A 12701-nucleotide genomic window follows, 5' to 3' on the forward strand; every position below is an offset into this window, starting at 1 on the left:
TAGATGTGTTTGATCAGGTTCAGATCTGGAAAGTTGGGGGGGGGGGGGGGGGGGGACCAGCACTTCAATTGAAACTTCCCACTGTGTTCCTTGAACCACTCCACCATTCTCCTGGCCTTGTAACGTGGTGCGTTATCTTGTTGAAAAATGCCACTGTTGTTGGGAAACGTGATTGTCATGGAGGGATGTACGTAGTCTGCAACCATTGTATGATACTCCTTGGCTGTCATGATGTCTTACACAAGCTGCGCTGGACCCATGGATGCCTACAAGTATGTTCCCCAGAGCATAATAGAGCTGCTAGCGGCTTGTTTCCATCACATAGCACAGGTGTCATGTCTGGGAGATGACAGATTTGACCCCTCCCATTGGCTTGATGAAAAAAGTATCAGGATTCATCAGACCGTGCAACATTCTGCCACTGCAACAATGTTCAGTGCTGATGGTCACGTGCCCATTTCAGTTGTAGCTGTTGATATCATGGTGTTAACATTAGTACATGAATGGGTTGTCAGCTGCGGTGGCCCTTCAATAGGAGTGTTCAGTGCACTGTGTGTTCAGACACACTTGTACTATGCCCACCATTTAAAATGTGATGTTAGTTTTGCCACAGTTTGCCGCCTGTCCTGTTTTACCAGTCTGCACAACCTACAATGTCCGACATCTGTAATGACAGGTGGCTGCCCAGCCCCATGTTGTCTGGATGTGGTTTTGCCATGTAGTGAAGACACTCACCACAGTACAGGTCAAACACCTGACAAGTCATGTAGTTTCTGAACTGCTTGTGCTGAGCCTCCGGGCCATTACAATCTGCCCTCGCCTTCCCCATTCTACAAATGAACAGCATGCTCACTGTGCAACATACACTGTTTGTTTGTTTGTTTGTGTGTGTGTGCGCGCACGCGCATGTGTGTGTGTGTGTGTGTGTGTGTGTGTGTGTGTGTGTGTGTAGGAATTATACCAGGGATCAACTGAGTTCTCCCACTGCTGTAGGTATACTTAATTTGCAAAAGAAAAAGAAATGAGGAAAAGTCATGAAATTTAGTAGAAAAATGTTACAAATAAAATATGTTGTTGTGAAAATAGAAGTTGAAAGGTGTCTTTTGATGTCTTTGCTATATCAGGATGGTGCCGTTAGTGTTTGTCCCCTTGAATAAGCACCCCATTACTTACTATTGTGCGACCTCACTTGGCCATTGATTATGTGAACAAAGTGATGATCTTACTGTGTCACAGTCTGTAACGGAACGTCCTCCTCTAGCATTACTTTTCCTCAACAGTAGTTGTCGATACCAGTATTATTTTTCAAATTTTGGACAGGTCAGGGTTATCTCAGTTGTTTTTCTGAAAACTTTCATATAATTTTACACATAGTGTATTATATTTCAAGCTAAAGTTTATGAAACATTTGACATTATGAATTATGTGCACACTTAAAATTTCTATTATTAATTACACAATCCTGTAATGTTTACTGTGTGCATTTCTGGGGTCATTTATACAATGATGATTGAAATTAATGAAGAAAAGAAAACTAGTAGAAATTTGTTTGTTAAGAAAAACTGTAAACCCTTTGGAATATTGTTATTTCTGCAGAGTGTAAGAGTCTTAAGCTTGTCTCTGATGTGATCAGACATATTTTTGTATAATAGATGTGAACAATGTAATTTCAGCTTAGTTATTGTGAAAAATCGAAATACTGTATGATATATTAAAATATGAGAATATTCTACAACAACAGTCTTCTAATTCATTCAGCTCAAACAAACAGTGAGGACTAGACGTTAAATTTTCAGCTTCAAGAATCAGACCCCTAGACAAGAAGAACTAGAGCCTTCTCAGCATGACAAGCTAAGTAAGCTTGAAAGCTTATTGTAATCTTCACTCCTCTCAAATCTTTATAAAAGACTTTGCTTATCAATTACTTGGACTGGGCATTGTTTAATGTGGACAATAGATGGAAGGAGGGGGGGGGGGGGGAAATTACAAGTCACACAGTCCCTCAGTGTGCACCTGCGTGGCCTATGGGAGAGGGAGGGAGGGGGGGGGGGAGGGGGACTGTTAATGAAGCACCAAATTCGTCACTATCAGTTGGAAAGAGACAACCTTACCTCCAAAGGCACATGGATATCCCTATGCAACTACATAAACAGTAACTGTTCAACTGGGGTTCAGTCTGGATGTGTGTACGAGAGCACTGTCCCGTTCTTGCTCAACATCACTGTAGTCAACAATGTTGGCCAACACCTGTGAATGGTTGTGTACTATGATGATGTGTACACACTCCCTAACTCACGCTCAGTTGTGATACAGACTGCTCAACTACTCTACAAACTGTGTACACCATGTTGATTTTATTGGACACAGTTTACAGAGTCTTCGCACACCAGTGGCAGTGTCCCAAGTCTACCACCACTGTTGTGATACTGAACTTCAGCAATGTTGTTATGTTTCAAATGGACTGGACGTTGTCTTACAGCTTTCTGAACAGTGTTCTTCCCACCATTAATCATATTTACTCCACCACATTTATTTCCTGTGTAATCATTCACAGTTATGGTGTTATAAGAGTCGAAGGGCTTGAAAGGGAAGCAGTGGTTGGGAAGGGAATGAGACAGGGTTGTAGCATGTCCTCAATGTTATTCAATCTGTATATTGAGCAAGCAGTAAAGGAAACAAAAGAAAAATTTGGAGTAGGAATTAAAAGTCCAGAGAGAAGAAATAAAAACTTTACAGTTTGCTGATGACTTTGTAATTCTGTCAGAGACAGCAAAGGACTTGGAAGAACAGTTGAGTGGAATGGACAGTGTCTTGAATGGAGGATGTAAGAGGAACATCAAGAAAAGCAAAACAAGGACTATGGAATGTAGTCTAATTAAATCAGGTGATGCTGAGGGAATAAGATTAGGAAATGAGACACTTAAAGCAGTAGATGAATTTTGCTGTTTGGGCAGCAAAATAACTGATGATGGTTGAAGTAGAGAGGATATAAAATGTAGACTGGCAATGCCAAGGAAATCATTTCCAAAGAAGAGAAATTTGTTAACATCGAGTAAGATTTGAGTGTCAGGAAGTGTTTTTTGAAAGTATTTGTATGGAGTGTAACCATGTATGGAAGTGAAACATGGATGATGAACAATTTAGACAAGAAGATAACAGAGACTTTTGAAAAGTTTTGGTACAGAAGAACACTGAAGATTAGAGGAGTAGATTATGTAACTAATGAGGAGGTACTAAACAGAATTGGGGAGAAGAGGAATTTGTGGCACAACTTGACTGGAAGAAGGGATCCATTGATAGGACACATTCTGAGACATCAAAGGACCACCAATTTACTATTGGAGGAAAGTGTGGAGAGTAAAAATCATAGAGTGAGACCAAGAGATGAATACACTAACCAGATTCAGAAGGATGTTGGTTGTTGTAGTTACACAGAGATGAAGAACTTGCTCAGGATAGAGTAGTGTGGAGACCTACATCAAACCAGTCTTTGGACTGAAGGCCACAACAACAACAACAACAACAACAATCATTCACAATGCAGTTGACTGTTAACAGATGGGATTCATTATTTGTACGGAAAGTGGAATTTATAAAAAAAATTCAGAAAACAACTTCTCATATACTCTGTTGATACAGCATTTACACTCTTGAATCTCAGATTATTACAATCAAGTAAACCTCTTTTCCTCATAATATTCCTTATTCTGCACTCTGCCAAAACACTTCCATTCAGCTTCACAATTCTACCGTGGCTCTTCATATAGTCATTGCATTGGCCACACGCTCTCTTTGGCACTAATGTCATTGACTATACATCACAATATGATTATGGCTCTTGGAACATGGAATGTCAGAACTCTTCTGGACTTAATTGATAACAGAGAGACTGAAGAGCAGATCTTATCACCCTTGAACTAGCTAGATGAGATACAGACATTGCTACCGTAAGTGAAGCCAGACCATCATGTGAAAGATGAATCAGTGACAAATTCTGGAAAGGAAAGGATGCAGGTAAATGCTGTGATGTAAGATTTGCAGAAAAAACAATAATACTGAAACAACATTGGTTAAACCCCTATTGCTGTCAATGAAAGAACTGTAATTCTTCAAATTCATCTCACTGGAGATAGTTTAGTCACCCTCATCTCTGCCTATGCTTCCACAGTTTGGGGATACTGGGTGTAAGTGCAACTCTGAGATAAAGAGGTAGCACATTGTCTTATTTGTTTCTTTAAAATTTGTACAGTAATGACAATTACAACAATAACAATTACAATGTTGCAAACAGTCTTATAATAAAAAAAAATTCTCACAACATATACAAAAGCAACACTTTTTACAGTATCCATATTTATTTAATTTGTTTATAAAATAAATGAACTTTCTGGTTCATATGTACATACTAGTAAAATATATTTGTCAGTACACATCTTTGGCAAAAAAACCCACTATTTCATATGACACTCTACCAATATCTGGAGATCAAAATCTCTATTTTCTTTCACATTAGATCAGCCAAATTGCACACACACTTTCATTTGCCACAAACATTTAACACCACACATCAACACTGCTGTCTTAAAAGACATAAAGCTAAAGGTAACACAGGATGAACATTTTATCAGGAACATAGTTGTGTGAAAAATTTCTTTGGACTTGTTTGGCTGGTATTTGGGCCCAGGACTGTCAATAGCCTAGAGCAGAATCTTCACTTTTTCCCACTGAGGCATCAGTGAGAAACTTTTGTCACAAACATTCCTTTTGTGGGTCTTCACTTTCATGTTTGTCACTATTCTGAGATAAGTCTTTAACCACTTCTGAAGTGAGAGAAGATTCATTTATAGTTGGCACTTGGGTTTCGTCTGCTGCAGAAACTTGTTCTTCTTCATCTGGTGTTTGCCTCCCAGCTGACTGACAAGCGTTATGCTCTTCGTCAGTTTCTGTTTTCTCTGAAATGTCATCAGAGGGAAGTGTTGTTGTACTCTCCGCGACACTGTGTGAGGAGATCTAAAAGAACAAAGATGACCAATGAATTGAAGATTAAATACTGTAATAAAGCTCTGTGTTAAGCTATATAGAGATGATCAATTCCCGTTTCATAGAATGACCACAAAGAATTCATTTAACTTTAAACAGAACATTATCAGCTGTCGATAAACAAGTAACCTGTTACAAACTTCTGTGCCAAAATACGAAACTCCATTATGAACCCCAGATAGGAATGTGGAAATGAAACCAAGTAGTGTGCTTGTGAATTTTATACTTAACTTACACTTATTTTTAACAACACAAATTTATCATTATGGAATAAATGTAAAAATCCCTGGGTCTCAAAGAGAGATCTGCAAGATGTTCTGTTATCAACTTTACACAGTATTCTTACTGACTTCACCTGTAGAGAAAATACTTTTTTGCCCATTGCCATGATAAGATTATGCCCTAAGGCAGTTTCATGTGAAGGTATGGTATTGATCTTCTCTGCAGGTCAGCACAATCCCACAGTCTCCTATGTGTAAAGCAGAAAGAATGAGCTTTCTGATTAACTTATCCTCATGTCGATGCCACCTCATTTAATTATATATCTGGATGACCAGGAACTTGGCACATGAAGCTCTATCTCTATCATACCTGTAAGTTAAATTGTTTTAAGAGTTAAACTGTTCACTGTGACCTGGTGAAAATAGCCTCGGCAATGACCCATACCAATGTTGGGCTGGTGCCCGCTTTCGTGCAGCGTGATCAGCCCCAGTTGAACCACTCTGTCAGGAGGGTAAATATGGAGCTGGATCAGTTGCGTAGGGCGGCCACTCTGTCAGACATTGGATTGGTTCCTGTTGAGGCTATTGATAGGGGGGATCTCACAAGGCCTGGCCTACATCTCAATAGGAAAGGGAAGGGTAAACTGGCAGGGTTGTTAGCGAAATCTATAAGGGGGGGACACTAGTACTCATGGATGTAATTCTTTTTTAGGCTAATATCAGTGTCCAATGAGAAGTTCAGGCAGGCAGGTGCTAAAGAGGTCCAAAACTCACAAAATTCTCACAACAGGTAAGTAAATAATAATTTTACCATATTTAACCAAAATATTAGTGGATTAAAGAAAAAAGTAGATTCTCAGAAAAGTAAAGTAAAAAATAATGTTACCATTTTTCACCAAAATATTCCGGGATTGAAGAATAAAGTACATCTACATCTACATCCATACTCCGCAAGCCACCTGACGGTGTGTGGCGGAGGGTACCTTGAGTACCTCTATCGGTTCTCCCTTCTATTCCAGTCTCGTATTGTTCGTGGAAAGAAGAATTGTCGGTATGCCTCTGGGTGGGCTCTAATCTCTCTGATTTTATCCTCATGGTCTCTTCGCGAGATATACGTAGGAGGGAGCAATATACTGCTGGACTCTTCGGTGAAGGTATGTTCTCGAAACTTTGACAAAAGCCCGTACCGAGCTACTGAGCGTCTCTCCTGCAGAGTCTTCCACTGGAGTTTATCAATCATCTCCGTAACGCTTTCGCGATTACTAAATGATCCTGTAACGAAGCGCGCTGCTCTCCGTTGGATCTTCTCTATATCTTCTATCAACCCTATCTGGTATGGATCCCACACTGCTGAGCAGTATTCAAGCAGTGGGCAAACAAGCGTACTGTAACCTACTTCCTTTGTTTTCGGATTGCATTTCCTTAGGATTCTTCCAATGAATCTTGGTCTGGCATCTGCTTTACCGACGATCAACATTATATGATCATTCCATTTTAAATCACTCCTAATGCGTATTCCCAGATAATTTATGGTATTAACTGCTTCCAGTTGCTGACCTGCTATTTTGTAGCTAAATGATAAAGGATCTATCTTTCTGTGTATTCGCAGCACATTACACTTGTCTACATTGAGATTCAATTGCCATTCCCTGCACCATGCGTCAATTCGCTGCAGATCCTCCTGCATTTCAGTACAATTTTCCATTGTTACAACCTCTCGATACACCACAGCATCGTCTGCAAAAAGCCTCAGTGAACTTCCGATGTCATCCACAAGGTCATTTATGTATATTGTGAATAGCAACAGTCCTATGACACTCCCCTGCGGCACACCTGAAATCACTCTTACTTCGGAAGACTTCTCTCCATTGAGAATGACATGCTGCGTCCTGTTATCTAGGAACTGATAGTCCATATGCTCTTACTTTGTTCATTAAACGACTGTGGGGAACTGTATTGAACGCCTTGCGGAAGTCAAGAAACACGGCGTCTACCTGTGAACCCGTGTCTATGGCCCTCTGAGTCTCGTGGACGAATAGCGCGAGCTGGGTTTCACATGACCGTCTTTTTCGAAACCCATGCTGATTCCTACAGAGTAGATTTCTAGTCTCCAGAAAAGTCATTATACTCGAACATAATACGTGTTCCAAAATTCTACAACTGATCGACGTTAGAGATATAGGTCTATAGTTCTGCACATCTGCTCGACGTCCCTTCTTGAAAACGGGGATGACTTGTGCCCTTTTCCAATCCTTTGGAACGCTACGCTCTTCTAGAGACCTACGGTACACCGCTGCAAGAAGGGGGGCAAGTTCTTTCGGGTACTCTGTGTAAAATTGAACTGGTATCCCATCAGGTCCAGAGGCCTTTCCTCTTTTGAGCGATTTTAATTGTTTCTCTATCCCTCTGTCGTCTATTTCGATATCTACCATTTTGTCATCTGTGCGACAATCTAGAGAAGGAACTACAGTGCAATCTTCCTCTGTGAAACAACTTTGGAAAAAGACATTTAGTATTTCGGCCTTTAGTCTGTTATCCTCTGTTTCAGTACCATTTTGGTCACAGAGTGTCTGGACATTTTGTTTTGATTCACCTACCGCTTTGACATAAGACCAAAATTTCTTAGGATTTTCTGCCAAGTCAATACATAGAACTTTACCTTCGAATTCATGGAACGCCTCTCGCATAGCCCTCCTCACACTACATTTCGCTTTGCGTAATTTTTGTTTGTCTGCAAGGCTTTGGCTATGTTTATGTTTGCTGTGAAGTTCCCTTTGCTTCCGCAGCAGTTTTCTAACTCGGTTGTTGTACCACGGTGGCTCTTTTCCATCGCTTACGATCTTGCTTGGCACATACTCATCTAACGCATTATGTACGACGGTTTTGAACTTTGTCCACTGATCCTCAACACTATCTGTACTTGAGACAAAACTTTTGTGTTGAGCCAACAGGTACTCTGAAATCTGCTTTTTGTCACTTTTTCTAAACAGAAAAATCTTCCTACCCTTTTTAATATTCCTATTTACGGCTGAAATCATCGATGCCGTAACCGCTTTATGATCGCGGATTCCCTGTTCTGCGTTAACTTTTTCAAATAGTTCGGGTCTGTTTGTCACCAGAAGGTCTAATATGTTATCGCCCCGAGTCGGTTCTCTGTAAACTGCTCAAGGTAGTTTTCAGATAAAGCACTTAAAAAAATTTCACTGCATTCTTTGTCCCTGCCACCCGTTATAAACGTCTTAGTCTCCATGTCTATATCCGGCAAGTTAAAATCTCCACCCACAACTATAACATGGTGGGGAAATCTACTCGAAATATTTTCCAAATTATCCTTCAGGTGCTCAGCCACAACAGCTGCTGAGCCAGGAGGCCTATAGAGACATCCAATTACCATGTCTGAGCCTGCTTTAACCGTGACCTTCACCCAAATCATTTCACATTTCGGATCTCCATCCATTTCCTTCAATACTATTGCACTTCTTATCGCTGTAAACACGCCTCCCCCTTCACTGTCCAGCCTGTCTCTGCGGTATACATTCCAATCTGAGTTTAGGATTTCATTACTATTTACGTCTGGTTTCAGCCAACTTTCTGTCCCTAGTACTATATGAGTTCCTGGTTTGTTTAGATCACATTGAATCTGATAATTTAATAGATATACTATACCTGTCTGAGCATCACATTGTGTCTGATATGGAGAAGGTAAATATCAGTGGTTATAAACTAGCTACACATATGAGTAGAGAGAATAAGGTGGGAGGAGGAGTTGCCATATATGTCAAAAGTTATCATTGTGTAGAAAGCTTAGATACAACAAAGCTTTGCCTTGAGCAACATATAGAAGCATGTGCCTGTCAACTTAAACTGAAGGAGGGCTCCTTTATAACTGTAACAGTACATTGGTCCCCTTCAGGAAACTTTCATTTATTCCTGGAAAACTTGGATGCCTTGTTGTGCTATCTGTAAGATAGGGGAAAGCAAATTATTATTTGTGGGGACTTGAATGTTGATTCACTGAAAGAGTGTAATAGGAAGAATGACCTGGAAGTCTTGCTCGGTTCTTTCAATTTGACATCTGTCATTAATTTTCCTACTCGGATAGTAAAGGACAGCAGCACATTGATAGATAACACTTTTATAGACCAAGATAGGTTTAAAAACATAAATTCTTGTCCCGTTGAGAATGGGCTTTCTGATCATGGTGCTCAGCTAGTTACAGTATATGACATAGCTCCATTCAGTAATTCAAAACTACCCTCCAAAGTTGTGTGTTCAATTAATGAGTCAACAATTACAAATTTCAGAGAAAATCTTCAGCAGCTAGACTGGGATGAGGTGTACAAGGAACCCGATGCTAATTTAAAATATAACTTGTTTCATGATACACTTGTAAGAGAATTTGAAAACTGTTTCCCCAAGAAAGTAGTTAAATATAATTATAAGAAATCATGCATAAAACCTTGGCTTACTAAAGGAATAAAAATATCTTGTAACCCCAAAAGGGAACTGTATCTAACAACAAGAAAGAGTAATGACCCAGATACAGCCAAATATTATAAAAACTACTGTGCTACATTAAGAAAGGTTATTAAAAAGTCCAAAAGCATGTGGATCATGTCTGAGATTAATACCTCTGATAGCAAAATCAAAACAATTTGGAATATTATTACAAGGGAGACAGGGCAACCAAGAGTACAGGATGACGGAATCACCATCAAAGTGAATGTAAACTTGATAAACAACAATCTGGAAGTCGAAAACATTTTGAATAATCATTTTTTAAATGTTGTAGAGAAAATAGGATCTAAATGTTCATTAGAAGAAGCAAGGCAGTTAATGGAAGAGGCCTTACCCACACCATTTGATACAATAGAAATTCCATCCACCTCTCCTCCTGAAATGAGGCAGATAATAAACACTCTCAAGAATAAAAGCTCACATGGAATTGATGGCATTTCCAGCAAGATAATAAAAGCTTGTTCCCAAGAAATAAGTGGAATTCTTAGCTACATATGTAATAGCTCTCTGAAGCAGGGTATTTTTCCAGATAGACTGAAGTATGCCATTGTTAAACCACTGCATAAAAAAGGGGATACGTCTGATGTCAACAACTACCGCCCAATCTCTCTTCAGCAGCTAGACTGTTGAAAAAGTAATGCATTGTAGAGTAGCTTCACACCTTTGTAAAAATAACGTTTTAACAAAATGTCAGTTTGGTTTCCAGAAGGGTTTTTCAATGGAAAATGCTATATACACTTTCGCTAATGAAATATTAAATGCTCTGAGTAACCGGAAGTCACCTACTGGGATTTTTTTGTGATCTATCAAAGGCTTTTGATTGTTTAAATCATGGAATACTTCTAGATAAGCTCAAGTACTGTGGTATAAATGGGTCAGCGCTCAAATGGTTTAAATCATACCTAACTGGAAGAGTGCAGAAAGTTGAAATAAGCAGTTCACATAATATGCAAAAAAACTGGTGATTTCTCAAATTGGGGAACAATCAAGAATGGGGTGCCACAAGGTTCGGTCTTGGGTCCTCTGCTGTTCTTAATATATATTAATGACTTGCCATTCTATATTCACGAAGATGCAAAGCTGATACTTTTTGCCGATGATACAAGTATAGCTATCACACCCAACAAACAAGAATTAACTGGTGAAATTGTAAACGATGTTTTTCAGAAAATCATTAAGAGGTTCCCTGCAAATGGGCTCTCATTAAACTTTGACAAAACACGGTATATACGGTTCCACACAATAAATGGAATGATACCATTAATAAAAATAGACTTTGATCAGAAATCGGTAGCTAAGGTAGAATATTCAAAATTTCTAGGTGTCTGCATTGACGAGGGGTTGAACTGGAAAAAAAAACACAGAGGATTTGCTGAAACGTTTGAGTTGAGCTACTTATGCTATTAGGGTCATTGCAAATTTTGGTGATATACATCTGAGTAAATTAGCTTACCATGCCTATTTTCATTCTCTGCTTTCGTATGGCATCATATTCTGGGGTAACTCATCAATGAGTAAAAGAGTGTTCATTGCACAAAAGCGTGTAATCAGATTAATTGCTGGAGCTCATCCAAGATTATCCTGCAGACACTTATTTAAAGAGCTAGAGATCTTCACTGTAGCCTCACAATATATATATGCACTTATGAAATTAACAATCCAAACGAATTCAAAAGTAATAGCAGTGTACATGGCTACAACACTAGGAGAAAGGATGATCTTCACAACTCAAGGTTAAATCTAACTTTGGCTCAGAAAGGGGTAAATTATGCTGCCACAAAAGTCTTTGTTCACTTACCTAATAGCATCAGAAGTCTGACAGATAGCCATATAGCATTTAAAAGGAAATTAAAAGAATTTCTTAATGGCAACTCCTTCTACTCATTAGATGAATTTTTGTATATAGTAAGTGTGTAATTTCCCCGACCCCCACCAAAAATTAAAAATAGTAATGGTCATGTAATATTTTGTGTAATGTGTAACGAACATGATAAAATCGCGCCATGAAAGTACGAATATGTCTGCGAATTGGACGGAAGTGAAGTACAAAAGACGCAAACAGATAATACAAGATACAGAAAACGGTGAAAGAAACATAAACATAGTGAGCGAAAATTACATTCAAGCTCTTTCGACTACGGATTGTGACAGTGTTGTTAACAGTTCGAGTGTATCATGTGGAAAACCAAACAACTTTGTGAATGAGGTAAAACATGGAATATTTCAAAGGCAGTTAAGTAAAAGATCATATGTGAAAGTGCTCATGAAAAATCTTAAACCGTTAAGCTATTCTACTGAGACAATATCGACGTGTGTTAACAAAAAAGACATAATAAATAGTGCCAAACAAGACTTCGCTTACTGCAAAGGTAGACAGAAAACAGGTAGTCTTGGAACAGCAAGTACTAGTAAAATTGAACTGTATGCCAACAGCCAAGGACGAAACATAGGCACTGAATTTCGGCGTACAAGCAGTCGGAATTTTAATTTTAACTGTACAATAAAACCAGGAGCAAAATTCAGTGCTGCTACATCAATGAGTCAAGAAAAAATTTCCTCATTGAGCAAAAAGGACTTTTCCATCTTCCTGGCAGGATCAAATGATGTCGCTAGGAACGTAAAAAACGATCTCTTAATCTCACTAAAAAGAAAACTGTATGAGCTGAGAGGAACAAATGGTATTGTTTTTTCAGTGCCACATCATTACGACTTGATAGAATGGTCCTGTGCAAATAAAGAAATTGAAACTGCAAATAAAGAGATGCAAAATATTTGCAAGAGGTTTGATAATGTAACATTTGTGAACATCAGCAATTTAGGGAAAAGAATTCATACAACACACGGTTCTCATCTAAATGTACTTGGAAAAAACTTAATAGTAACAAAAATTTTAGAACTAGTAAATAAAATCTCAAATGTGCA

General features: G+C 38.8%; 1 protein-coding gene across 5 annotated transcripts in view; it reads right to left on the bottom strand.

The window, feature by feature from the left end:
- Positions 1-4338: 4338 nt before the first annotated feature.
- LOC124804661 (zinc transporter 1) overlaps positions 4339-12701 on the bottom strand; it is a 682916-nt gene continuing 674553 nt past the window's right edge. For all 5 annotated transcript variants that reach the window (XM_047264896.1, XM_047264897.1, XM_047264900.1 and 2 more), the window contains one exon: positions 4339-5010. In XM_047264896.1, the coding sequence (XP_047120852.1) occupies positions 4750-5010 (261 nt within the window). In that variant the 3' untranslated portion in view covers positions 4339-4749. The remainder of the gene's footprint in view (positions 5011-12701) is intronic.

Source organism: Schistocerca piceifrons, chromosome 7, assembly GCF_021461385.2.
Source record: "Schistocerca piceifrons isolate TAMUIC-IGC-003096 chromosome 7, iqSchPice1.1, whole genome shotgun sequence".
NCBI lineage: Eukaryota > Metazoa > Arthropoda > Insecta > Orthoptera > Acrididae > Schistocerca > Schistocerca piceifrons.